This window comes from Oncorhynchus tshawytscha, linkage group LG07, assembly GCF_018296145.1.
Source record: "Oncorhynchus tshawytscha isolate Ot180627B linkage group LG07, Otsh_v2.0, whole genome shotgun sequence".
Classification (NCBI taxonomy): domain Eukaryota; kingdom Metazoa; phylum Chordata; class Actinopteri; order Salmoniformes; family Salmonidae; genus Oncorhynchus; species Oncorhynchus tshawytscha.
The window spans coordinates 9,027,415-9,041,026 of record NC_056435.1 but is presented as its reverse complement, the minus strand read 5'-3'; the positions used below and the strand labels follow the sequence as shown (position 1 = coordinate 9,041,026).

Here is a 13,612-nt window from a genome sequence, read left to right as displayed (position 1 = left end):
GGTGGCAGCATCATGTTGTAGGGGTGCTTTGCTGCAGGAGGGACTGGTGCATTTCACAAAATAGATGGCATCATGAGGCAGGAAAATGATGTGAATATATTGAAGCAACATCTCAAGACATCCATCAGGAATTTTTAGCTTTGTCGCAAATGCTACCAAATACTAATTGAGTGTATGTTAACTTCTGACCCACTGGGAATGTTATGAAAAAAATAAAAGCTTAAATAAATAATTCTCTACTATTAGTCTGACATTTCACATTCTTAAAATAAAGTGGTGATACTAACTGACCTAAGACAGGGAATTTTTACTAGGATTAAATGTCAGGAATTGTGGAAAACTGAGTTTAAATGTATTTGGCTAAGGTGTATGTAAACCTCCGACTTCAACTGTACATATAAGATGAGTAATGTAAAAATATGTCCACATTATGTAAACCTTATTAACAACAGGAGAAGTTGCAGGCCATGCACAGAAAGAAAACCCCGCCCCCTTCCCCTTAGGCACTTATGTAGATGTAAAATAATTACTGCAATCGAATGACTGTTGCTTTACACCTATCCAATCCCTTAGATCGACACAAGTGTTTAGGGGCTAGGGGTTGTTACTGGACAGGTCCGCAAGTCTCACAGGCTGTAGAGATCCAGTCTCATCCGGGCGTGTCTCCCCCACAGCACATCAACAACGACCACATCCACGGGGAGAAGAAGGAGTTTGTGTGCCGCTGGGATGAGTGTTCCAGGGAGCAGAAGCCTTTTAAGGCCCAGTACATGCTGGTGGTTCACATGAGGAGACACACGGGGGAGAAACCACACAAGTGTACCGTGAGTAACTGATCATCGCCAGGCTCGGCCTTTCGCTGAGCATTTGGCTTTCTAAACACTTGCAGAGTGTACCGTCACACACACACACACACACAAATATAGAAATGCCGTTTGGGCTTTTCTCAATATTTCACGTGATCATTCTAGAAAAGAAGGAAAAATGTGCTCACAGTTTGATTACATTACATATTCGCATAGAGGATGTCCCTAAGCTGGTTAGTAGGGTGTATGTTAGTAGTTCCAGCTGGTATTACCATTATATCATGTAAGGGCAATGGGTCCTTCTTACAGTAAGACCTAGATATATCCTCTACGGTACTGTATTGTAAGTCCCTCATGTACAACATCTAAGATTGTTCACATAAATCATGCACTGGTGTCAAGGGGAGATTTGTTTCTGAAGTTAGGATTGGTGACTATGTGCAGCGCATTCAGAAAGTATTCAGACTCCTTCACTTTTTCCACATTTTGTTACGACACAGCCTTGTTCTAAAATGTATTCAAATAGTTTTTTCCCCCTCATCAATCTACACACAATACCCCATAATGACAAAACAAAAACAGATTTTTTAAAACATTTTTGCAAATGTATACAAAATTAAAAACAGATATCACATTTATATAAGTATTCAGACCCTTTACTCAATACTTTGTTGGAGCACCTTTGGCAGCGATTTCAGCCAAACTCCAAGCGGGCTCTCATGTGCCTTTTACTGAAGAGTGGCTTCCGTCTGGCCACTCTACCATAAAGGCCTAGTGCAGTGCTGAAAAGATGGTTGACCTGGAAGTTTCTCCCACCTCCACAGAGGAACTCTGGAGCTCTGTCAGAGTGACCATCGGGTTCTTGGTCACCTCCCTGACCAAAGGCTTTCTTCCCTGATTGCTCAGTTTGGCCGGGCGGCCAGCTTTAGGAAGACTCTTGGTGGTTCCAAACTTCTTCCATTTAAGGATGATGGAGGTCACTGTGTGTCACATGAGATGACGCTGGAGAGACGAAGCAGGTACATTTAATAAAGAACGGACATGGAACGAGAAAGGAACAGGGTCAGGAAAAAGGTAAAACAAACAAAAAACAACTAATGCAGAAGTGGGGAACAGAGCTGGGGAACATACAAATATAGGGGAGGTAATAACAGGTGATGAGTGAGTCCAGGTGAGTCCAATATCGCTGATGCCGGTGACGAGGGAAGGCAGGTGTGTGTAATGGATGATAGGAGTGCATGATGCAGGGCAGCCAGGCGAACCGGCCGAGACATGGGCGCTGGGCAAGCCGGTTGGAAGCGTGAGAGCCTGGCGAGCCGGCTGAGGCATGGAAGCCCGACGATCAGGCTGGGGCAAGACGCCTGCGCGATCCCGATGCAGAGAGGAAGCCCGATGATCCGGTGGAGTGTGACGTGGGATGGGAAGCCACCGAGCCAACCGAGGCAAGGAAACCTCTCAAGCCAGTCAGGGTGTGAAAGCCCAACGAGCTGGCTTAGACACCCCCGGTTCCATCGGTGGTGGAATACACCCCGACGTCACCAACAAAACAAACAAAACAACTCTTGGACCGGCTGGGCAAACAAGAACTGACGATCCGGCTGAGGCCCGACGTGGAGGGCGCCATCCGAGCCAACCGGGGAAAGGAAATCTCTTGACGAGCTGGCTAGGCACCCCCGGTTCCATCGGTGGCTCCCAGAGCCGATGTCACCACTAACCGGAACGCCAGTCCTCCCCGATGCTTCGTGTGAGGGCTGTCATATGAATGACGCTGGAGCGACGAACCAGGTACGGGGAGTAAAACATTTAATAAAGAACGGACATGGAACGAGACAGGAGCCGCATCAGCGTCAGCAAACAGGTAACACAAACAAAAAACAACTAATGCAGAAGCGGGGAACAGAGCTGGGGAACAGACAAATGCGTGATGCAGGGCGGCCTGGCGTGGGGGGGGGGGCCAAGCATGTCAACTGTGGGACCGTATATAGACAGGTGTGTGCCTTTCCAAATCATGTCCAATCAATTGAATTTCCCACAGGTAGACTCCAAATAAGTTGTAGAAACATCTCAAGGATGATCAATGGAAACAGGATGTTCAATTTCGAGTCTCATAGCAAAGGTTCTGAATACTTGTGTAAATAAGGAATATCATTTATTTTTATAAATCTGTTCCCAAAATCTGTTTTTGCTTTGTCATTATGGGCTGTTGTGTGTAGATTGCTGAGGAATTGTTATTATTTAATCCATTTTAGAATGAGACTGTCACTTAGCTAGGAGTGGTGGGTATGGAATCAGGAGCAGAGAGCAGAGGTTTCGGGGAAAACCGTATTTATTCGGTTTAAATGGTCACGCCAAATCAATAGGCGCAAAATAAAGACAGACCCAAAACAGGACACCAAACAGTCCGAAAAAATGCACAAAACATAACCTTCCAAGACAAAACAGAAAACAAGCCCGCACAAAAGCAGATGGGCATAAAAGGCTTAAAATAGCCCTGCAATAACCCCGAAACAAGAAACAGGTGAAACCAATAAAGACATAACCAACAGAAAAGGGAATCGGTGGCAGCTAGTAGACCAGTGACGACGACCGCCGAGCGCCGCCCGAACAGGAAGAGGAGCCACCTTCGGTAGAAGTTGTGACAGAGGCTGTAACGTAACAAAATGTGGAAAAAGTCATGGGGTCTGAACACTTTCTGAATGCGCTGTACATGCCTCCACACCAGAGTGTCATTCATTACACAATAATTGCAAAGGTCATCTTTATAGAAATGAAACAGAAATGGAAAACAAGGATAGATGTGAAATAAACTGTACAAAGATCCTGTGTTTGACTGCTTTGGTGTTTTCCTTTCTCTCTCTTGCAGTTTGAGGGCTGCTGTAAGGCCTATTCTCGCCTGGAGAATCTGAAGACCCACCTGCGATCTCACACCGGGGAAAAACCATATGTGTGTGACCACGAGGGATGCAACAAAGCCTTCTCCAACGCCTCGGACAGAGCCAAGCACCAGAACCGCACACACTCCAACGAGGTGTGCACGCGCGCGCACACACACACACTTCATTGAGGTCCTACTGGGGCAGCCTCCCAAACACCACCCTATCCCCTTCATAATGCACTACTTTCAGGGCCCTGGTCAAAAACGGCGCACTATGCAGGCAATAGGGTGCCATTTTGGATGCAGACACGTTCCCACACTGCACGGCACTGCAGCTCCATTCTGCGCTGCCAAGACTTCAGACAGACTCACTTATAGAGCCCATTAGATATTCTCTTAGACAGACATCCGTAGGATCAATACTCTTCTACCTTTTGTGACTTACTGTAAGGTCCTGGGCCAAAAGATTGTGGCATCAAGAAAATGAGAACGGACGAAGATATCTTCAATCTGTTGTCTGCTAGCCTTTTACATATTCAGGCTGAAATGAGATGTGTGGACTTTTTCTCATCACGCACAGTGATTGTTCTTGGATGTCTATACTTGCCGCATTAAACCACGGCCCTGCGTGTGTTCCTAAGTGTTTGTGTTTGTGTGTGTGTGTGTGTGTGTGTGTATGCAGGCGTGTGTATGAGTAAATAATGATGTACAGAACTAATGAGCGTGGCAGCCCCACAACGGATTAGTGTGAATCAAGCGTAGGCATCCCTAATGGAGACCCAGACCACCTGCAGATCACCAATACCCTGGAACCGTTTCAAGCCTCCTACTGGCCTATCCATCAGGAGATAGAGGAGGGAGGTGTAGGGGGAGAGCACAGCATCCCATGGATCTACACACACACACACTACCCCTCTGGGTCCAAGACTGGATCCATCCCACCAATATAACTTAACTTTATTACTGGAAACCATATAAATCTTAGTGATACTCCGTGGCTGTAAGCAGAACCAACAAGTCAATGGTCTTACATACATAATTTATACACTCTAATTGCGTGTTTACAACTACTGCTAGTCACAGCTAATCTGAGTAAGTAGGAGGGGATGGATATTCTAATTCCCAGTCATGTATTTGTGTTATTAAACAGAATATGAACTGCATGATATTCATCTCCCTCTGGATCCTGTGTGGCTCACTTGGTAAGAGTGTGGTGGTAACAACGCCAGGGTTGTCGGTTTGCTTCCCGCTGGGGCCACATTTAAATGTATACACTCACTGAACTGTAAATCGCTTCAGATTAAATACAGTTGGAAGTTTACATACACCTTAGCCAAATACATTTAAACTCTAAACAATTCCTGACATTCAATCCAAGTAAACATTCTCTGTCTAAGGTCAGTTAGGATCACCACTTTATTTTAAGAATGTGAAATGCCAGAATAATAGTAGAGAGAATGATTTAATTCAGTTTAAAAATATTTCATCTCATTCCAGGTGGGTCAGAAGTTTACATACACTCAATTAGTATTTGGTAGCATTGACTTTAAATTGTGTCAAACGTTTCAGGGAGCTTTCCACAAGCTTCCCACAATAAATTGGGTGAATTTTGGCCCATTCCTCCTGACAGAGCTGGTGTAACTGAGTCAGATTAGTAGGCCTCCTTGCTCCCACACGCTTTTTCAGTTCTGCCCACAAATTGTCTATAGGATTGAGGTCAGGGCTTTGTGATGGCCACTCCAATACCTTGACTTTGTTGTCCTTATGCCATTTTGCCACAACTTTGGAAGTATGCTTGGGGTCATTGTCTATTTGGAAGACCCATTTGCGACCAAGCTTTAACTTCCTGACTGATGTCTTGAGATGTTGCTTCAATATATCCACATAATTGTTCTCCCTCATGATCCCATCTATTTTGGAAGTGCACCAGTCCGTCCTGCAGCAAAGCACCCCCACAACATGATGCTGCCACCCCCGTGCTTCACGGTTGGGATGGTGTTCTTCGGCTTGTTAGCCTCCCCCTTTTTCCTCCAATCATAACGATGGTCATTATGGCCAAACAGTTCTATTTTTGTTTCATCAGACCAGAGGACATTTGTTCAAAAAGTACGATCTTTGTCCCCATGTGCAGTTGCAAACCGTAATCTGGCTTTTTTATGGCGGTTTTGGAGCAGTGGCTTCTTCCTTGCTGAGCGGCCTTTCAGGTTATGTCGATATAGGACTCGTTTTACTGTGGATATAGATACTTCTGTACCTGTTTCCTCAAGCATCTTCACAAGGTCCTTTGCTGTTCTTCTGGGATTGATTTGCACTTTTCTCACCAAAGTACGTTCATCTCCTTCCTGAGCGGTATGACAGCTGCGTGGTCCCATGGTGTTTATACTTGAATACTATTGTTTGTACAAATTTCTTTTGATTTTCCCATGATGTCAAGCAAAGAGGCATTGAGTTTGAAGGTAGGCCTTGAAATACATCCACAGGTACACCTCGAATTGACTCAAATGATGTCAATTAGCCTATCAGAAGCTTCTAAAGCCATGACATCATTTTCTGGAATTTTCCAAGCTGTTTAAAGGCACAGTCAACTTATTGTATGTAAACCTCTGACCCACTGGAATTGTGATACAGTGAATTATAAGTGAAAGAATCTGTCTGTAAACAATTGTTGGGAAAATTACTTGTGTCATGCACAAAGTAGATGTCCTAACCGACCAAAACTATAGTTTGTTAACAAGAAATTTGTGGTGGTTGAAAAACAAGTTTTAATGACTCCAACCTAAGTGTAAGTAAACTTCCGACTTCAACTGTAGATGTACATGACATGTCTCTATTGTAATGTATTTTATCTCTCTGAGTATAACCTTTATGAATAAAGGTGAAATAAATACACTTGTGTTCACAGAAACCCTACGTGTGTAAAGTCCCCGGGTGTACAAAGCGCTACACGGACCCCAGCTCTCTCAGGAAGCACGTGAAGACAGTCCACGGACCAGAGGCCCACGTCACCAAGAAACAGCGCAGCGACGTACCGCCCAGCAGACCCATGCCACCCAAAGAGAATGGAGAGAACGAGACAGGCCGGGGCATGGAGGAGAAGATGGACAGCACCTCGAGAGGTACGGAGGACTACCTCCAGGCCACGTCTATCAAGACGGAGAACTCTGTGGTAAGTGATCATCTGGTGTTGCAGTCTATCATCCAATGAGAGATCGATTGGGGTTGCAGCGTGTCATCCAAGGAGAGATCATTTGGGGTTGCAGGCTATCATCCAATGAGAGATCATTTGGGGTTGCAGCGTGTCATCCAATGAGAGATAATTTGGGGTTGCAGGCTATCATCCAATGAGAGATCATTTGGAGTAGAAGTATAATTCAGCAAACAGACAGTTTTACCATACGGTTATGTTTACCCTACGGGGGCGGCAAGTAGCCTAGTGGTTAAAGATTTGGGCCAGTAACCGGAAGGTTGCTAGATCGAATCCACAAGCTGCCATGGTAAAAAGCTGTCGTTCTGCCCCTGAACAAGGCAGTTGACCCACTGTTCCTAGGACGTCATTGTAAATAACCATTTGTTGTTAACTGACTTGTTAAATAAAAAATGTGTGCCTCCCAATCTATGGTTAAGCCACTTTATAGATGTGTGCAGTCAGACAATGCCCTTCTACTTTCTCAGTCTGAGCCCCTACTAACAATGGCATGCAAATCTTACCTAACAAACTTTTATCCTTCCTATTTAACACTCTCTGCACATTTCCTTTCCATTTCTCTTCTCTTTGAACTTTTCCTTAAGGACAGACATTACTAAGGTGAGCACAGCTTCAGTTTGAGCTTCAGTTCAATACAGAATATCTTTCATCATTTCATGCACTACTGCTGTATGACAAGCCACAGCCAGTAAGGGACACAGTCCAAAAATGTGTATAATAGTTATTACAGAATTTTAAGTCCCACGTACTGTACACCATAAAGAGGGACTGGGGAGCGCAACAACCCGGAGAGCCATAGATTCATAGCCCTGTGTGCTGGCTTAGCATGTACTCAGGCATCCTTTCATCTCCCCCATTTCTAATTCACAGACGGTCTTAAGGGAGCTGTAATCTGTAGCCACCCCAACCAACACTCGTTATTCACAATTAAAGTTGTGGAGAAAAGAACTTGCATGATTCACTGTACATCTCCTTATGTTGTTCTGTTATCACTGTTCCACTTTCTCTTCGTTAGATGGCGATCCCTTTCCTTTTTAGATAGTTTATAAACATGTTGTCTTTCTCTCTCTTCCACTCTCTCGCTCTTTCTCCTTCCCCCCTCTCCTTCTCTCTCTCTCTCTCTATCTCTAGATGTATCAGTCCAGCCCTGGTGGTCAGTCGTCATGTAGCAGCGAGCCGTCGCCACTTGGCAGTTCCACCAACCATGACAGTGGAGTAGAGATGGCCCTCCACAGCAGCGGGGGAAGCATGGGGGACCTGACTGGGCTGGACGACCCCTCAGGGCCCCTCATGGACTCCTCCTTCTCTGGCCTCTGGTCTGGGACAGCAGGGGTCGGGGTGGGCCTCCACCTCCGTCAACACCTAGGCCTCAGCCACATCCACAGACTAGAACACCTGAAGAAGGAGAAACTGAAGACTGTGAGGGACTCCTGCCAGTGGGCTAATCATCATCCATCTCCTCCAGTCCAGAACACCAAGCTACCGCCCATACCAGTAAGCGGTGAGTGACCGTAAAAAGAAAGAAGTAACCAGTGTTCTCATAATTATCCTTTTTGAGTATTCAGTACATTCAGAAAACCACTCAGACTATATTTCTCCTGTGTGAAATCCATTTTTCTTCTCTTCAGGGTCCCTTCTGGAGAGAGGAAATATGGATGGTGGGCCTGGATCGTTCCTCAGCCTCAGTGAGCTGTGTTCCAGTAAGGTGACTGTCCTGAACCAGCTGGACCATCTGATGGAGCGCAGGGACAGCGCTACCAGCACCGTCTCCTCTGCATACATCAGCCGGCGCTCCTCTGGCATCTCCCCCTGCCACTACAGCCGCCGTTCCAGCGACGCCTCCACGTTCAGTGGCCACCGCCACCACAACATCAGTTCCACCGGCTCCTACGACCCCATCTCTACAGACCTGTCCCGGAGGTCCAGCAACGCCAGCCAGAGTGGAGGAGGGGGAGGGCTGCCCAGTCACCTCAGCCTCACCCCCGCCCAGCACTACCACCTCAAGGCTAAATATGCGGCGGCTACAGGCGGAGCCCCACCCACACCTCTACCCAACATGGAGAGGATGAGTCTCAAGACCTGCATGGCCCTCTACAGGGATGCTTCCCAGGGAGACTCGTTGTCTGGTTACTCCTCCTTCAACCCCATTGCCCCCAGTGGTGTTCCCAGGCGCTGCAGCGGCGATATGGGAGGCTATAACGGCCGCAGCATGATGCCCCACGAAGCTCCGTCCAACATTCCCCGTCGGGCTAGCGACCCCGTCCCCCGACCGCTGCCCCTGGACCCGTTGTCCCATCAGCCTCAGGTGCAGCGCTACAACAGCACGGGCAACATGCAGAATCTCCACCCACACGCCTCCCAGCCCAACCAGGCCCCGTCTGCAGCCGAGCGGCGCCACCTGGCGCCCCAGAGCCACCAGCCGCGCTCCGACAGCAGTCTGCAGCGATACCCTTACTGCCCCCGGCCGCCCAGCATCTCTGAGAACGTGGCCATGGAGACCATGGCCGGCGACATGAGCGGTAGTCGCAACAACAGTGAGGAGGAGATGATGGTACTTCCGGATGACGTCGTTCACTACATCGCCTCTCAGGGCGGAGCTGGAGAGTCAGACTGTGCCAACGGGTACAACCGACAAGCACAATGTGGTTTCCGTGGAAACACAATAAACCCTAACCCCCAGCAGAAACAGCAGTTTTACCACCAGCAAAGGATGGCTGTGGTGGACACCAATATGAATATGAACCCCTCGTCTGCACCACAAACCATGCCCCTCTTCTGTGCCCTAAGCTCAGGCAATCCGCAACAGTCTTTCCCCTCCTTACCCAGTAAGACAAGCACCATGCCGGTGCAGTGGAACGAGGTCAGCTCAGGTACTGTGGAAGCTCTTCACAACCCAAGTCAACAGCTGCCGTTCGGTCGAAGCAACCCAAACCTCGCCATGGTCCAACAGAAACAGAACTTTGTCTCGTTCCAGAATCAGAATCTTAACTCCAACCAACACATTGCACAGATGATCCACAACCTGGCTCACGCAGCCCAGCAGGGGAGATACATAGAGCTGCAGAAGGCGGACTCGAGGCTGAGCTGTGTCCAGCAACAGAGCCTACAGCAACAGCAGCCCGCTAATGCTAACCTCAATGAACCAGTGAGTCTCGGGCATGGGTTTAACCAGGGTCTTGGTCCTAGCGATGCTACCGCTAACGCGAACCAGCGGTCCTCCTGTAGTAGTATGGCAGTTGGTGGCACTCTGCGTAAGTTGAGCCAAAACAGTAAACAACAACAGACGGTGCACACTGTAGACACGCAGAACAGCCGGCTGGGGGCGCAGCCAGGGGGGAGTCAATCGTCTCAAGTCACATTTAAGGATAGCGGTGTGAATTCTTCGCGGATGATCTCACAGAAGTATAATATAGCGTCCCAGGTTCAGCTTCCCATCCAAAATGGAGGTCAAATACTCCTCCAGCCAAGGCCGCCCACAGAACCTAAGTCTCTAAGCAAACAGCATTCAGGGTCAATGACAATGCAGCGACAAAACTCAATTGGCAATCACTGCAGCAATGGCAACAACAAGGACAGCAATGTTATGTACTACACAGGACAGATACACGTGTTTGAGCCAAACGGAAACGTCAACATGCAGATGATGGCATCATCAGTAGTGGACGTTCTTCAATGTCCCTCAGACAGCACCGAGACCGCCATGACCTCACCGGGAGTAAGCAACCAGGTCTCCAGTACGGTGGACTCGTCCAATGGGACAGGGGCAGAGGAGCCCCAGATTGACTTTGACACCATGCTGGATGACGGGGACCACTCCAGCCTGATGTCAGGCACCATCAGCCCCAGTATCCTCCAGAGTCTGTCCCAGACCTCCTCCAGACTCACCACCCCCCGGAACTCTGTCACCCTGCCCTCCCTGCCCCTCCCTGCAGGGGGAAGCAACATGGCCATCGGCGATATGAGCTCCCTGCTCACCGCGCTTGCAGAAGAGAACAAGTTCCTCAACATGATGTCATAAGGACGATCCCAAATACACTGAAGGCAGACACAGGTAAAACCAGGGTACCTACCTTGGTGTATTTGGCCCAGAACGTGTGTTAAAAGAAATGACCTATTGTGACCCAAGCTCTATGAACGATAGTATATCTACCACCAAGAGTTTAAACTGACTGTGTGAATGACAAGAGGGGGACCTACTAGTTAACATTGTTGCAGAGGTCCTCCTGACCATGTGATTGAACACTAAGCACCTCATTGGAGAACTTTGACGACCACCAGAGACTAAGGAACCTATGAGATTCTGAAGACTTCATGCTAAAACACCACTATGTTTGTGCTACTTATTGTATTATCCTGTACAGTATCATTATGAAGCTAATATGGCGATTTCATATCTATTGAGAAGCCATATTTTGCCTTAGATGAGTAAGTAAGTATAATGTAATCCACAGCACAATTCTGTTAATGTTGTACATGAGATAGTGTGCAGTTCTGCAGTAAAACAAGTTTACCAAGTGCCTGGCTATGCCGCAGAATATGCAAGACGAGCATATGACACAGTTCACGTTGAAACGCAACCAAGTCCTTCTGTATGATACGGATTTGGGATTTTTCGATCTTAAAGACACACGTATATATGTAAATAGTGTAAATGACTTGATCTAAAATGATTTGATTCTTTCTTTCAGATCTTATTTGAAACTCATTAAAAAACATTCTGTCAGTGAAATTGCTAAAAAAAAAGAAAAATATGGGAGAAAAATGATTAAATAATTCAATAGAGTCAGAAGAAATCTTTTTCTAATCTATTTAGTCATGTCAGGTCTATTTCCATACAGTGTCTTCGATATGAGCCATTGTCTTATTTGTCTGTTTGGTTGAGTTGGACTATTGAGATGAACAGTGACGTCTCAGTGTCGGGGACAAGTTGTGACTGGAATTAAGCAACAATTTCAAAATAATATGCAAATACTTGATATGATACGTATTCTGGGGGTGATAACATTGCCATTAACGCTTGGTGATGAATTAGGATAAAATCGAAAAGGGAAAAAGGATCCTCCTTTTCAGTCTCAAATGATTTTTCTCCAGTCCTTGATGATGACGAGGATAATAAGATATCATAGAGTATTAGGAATCAAAGTTTTTTTTGTATACTTCCATGCAACTTTGTTCTGTTGGATATGTATATATATTTTGTACATTTTTATGAAATACAATATTGTTTTTGTTTTTTTACAGAATTGCTGTCTGGTGAGTTATTTCAAACCATGGGTGTTTTTTCTCATGGAGTATGACATGTTTGAAATGAGGTTGCGTTGTTTTAGCTCTCTCATATACAGTACCAGGCCGATTGAATTCAAATTGGCCTGTAAATTCATGTTACACTTACCTAGAAAAGTAAAGTACAGAAATCCCCGCCACAATATAAATGGTACCTTGTTGTATTTCCCACTCCTTGGTTCTAAACTGAACATGGAGACAGTCGACACAATAGACAGTAGCCGGTACATCAGAGAGTTGTGAACTCTTCTTTGTTAACCTCTCCTTTAATCTCCTTTAATCTTAGAAGTATATGAGTGTTGATTGCTTAAATAATTCAGGAGAAAAAATGTCTTCTTTGAAGCCACACAAGTTCTCTCCCTCCTTGCTGCCAACAAAGCATTTTTTCCCCTCCACACCGTATCCTATCATATCAGACATTTATAAGACACCGGCTATCTTTCAAGGTGATTATGGAGGCTTTGAAATAGGCTCTTCTGACCCTGTCTTGCCCCTGCTTGTAATGTTGGCATGGACACAATACTAGTTTCACTCTAGAAACAGATGAGAAAGGACACACTTGTAAAAGCGCAGAGCGCATACAGAGCAGTTTAAAAAGTTAGCCTGTGTGTAGTCCAACATTAGCATTGTCAGATTAGCCCAAAGGAAATGCCTGTTGAAACCACATAAAACACACACCAGTTGGAGAGAGAGAGAGAAAGAGTGAGAGTGAGGTCCAGGGAGGGACAAAGCGTCAAGCAGAGTGTTAGCGCTGAGGAACAAATGATTTTATTCTGACAGCTAATTCAGCCGAGAATACGTTTGATCTGAAGTTTTTGAGAGCTTTTGCCACTGGAATTCCTTATTCTCTCAGAAATGAAAGCGAGAAAATAGCCCGAGGATATGAAGTTGTATCAGTAAAGGGGTTAGTGAGACTCAAGTCATAAATTAGCAACACCTCAATATATTGGTAGATCTAATAGTATGATAATAGGGAGATGCACTGACTTGTGCAGTATGCATAGACTACAAACACATCGTCTATATTGGGCAGACATTGAGGGGAAAAAAACTTTGGTCCTTAGAAATCTGGAGATGTTTCAAAAGAACCCAGGTTTATTACAGGAGGCACCAGCCTCAACCTCAATCCTAGCATCCCTAACCCTAGCTTCATGTCCACATCCTGGTTCAACCCTAACCCTAGCTTCATGTCCACATCCCGGTTCAACCCTAACCCTAGCTTCATGTCCACATCCTGGTTCAACCCTAACCCTAGCTTCATGTCCACATCCCAGTTCAACCCTAACACTAACCCCAGTTCAACCCTAACCCTAGCTTCATGTCCACATCCTGGTTTAACACTAACCCTAGCTTCATGTCCACATCCTGGTTCAACCCTAACCCTAGCTTCATGTCCACATCCCGGTTCAACCCTAAGCCTAGCTTCATGTCCACATCCTGGTT

General features: G+C 46.2%; 1 protein-coding gene across 1 annotated transcript in view; it reads left to right on the top strand.

Annotated features, from left to right (window-relative positions):
- LOC112253874 (zinc finger protein GLI2) overlaps positions 1–12,129 on the top strand; it is a 71,030-nt gene extending 58,901 nt beyond the window's left edge. Inside the window, exons 10-14 of the mRNA XM_024425935.2 lie at positions 675–824; positions 3,670–3,834; positions 6,584–6,847; positions 8,018–8,387; positions 8,515–12,129. Of these exons, the coding sequence (XP_024281703.1) occupies positions 675–824; positions 3,670–3,834; positions 6,584–6,847; positions 8,018–8,387; positions 8,515–10,904 (3,339 nt within the window). The 3' untranslated portion in view covers positions 10,905–12,129. The remainder of the gene's footprint in view (positions 1–674; positions 825–3,669; positions 3,835–6,583; positions 6,848–8,017; positions 8,388–8,514) is intronic.
- Positions 12,130–13,612: the final 1,483 nt, after the last annotated feature.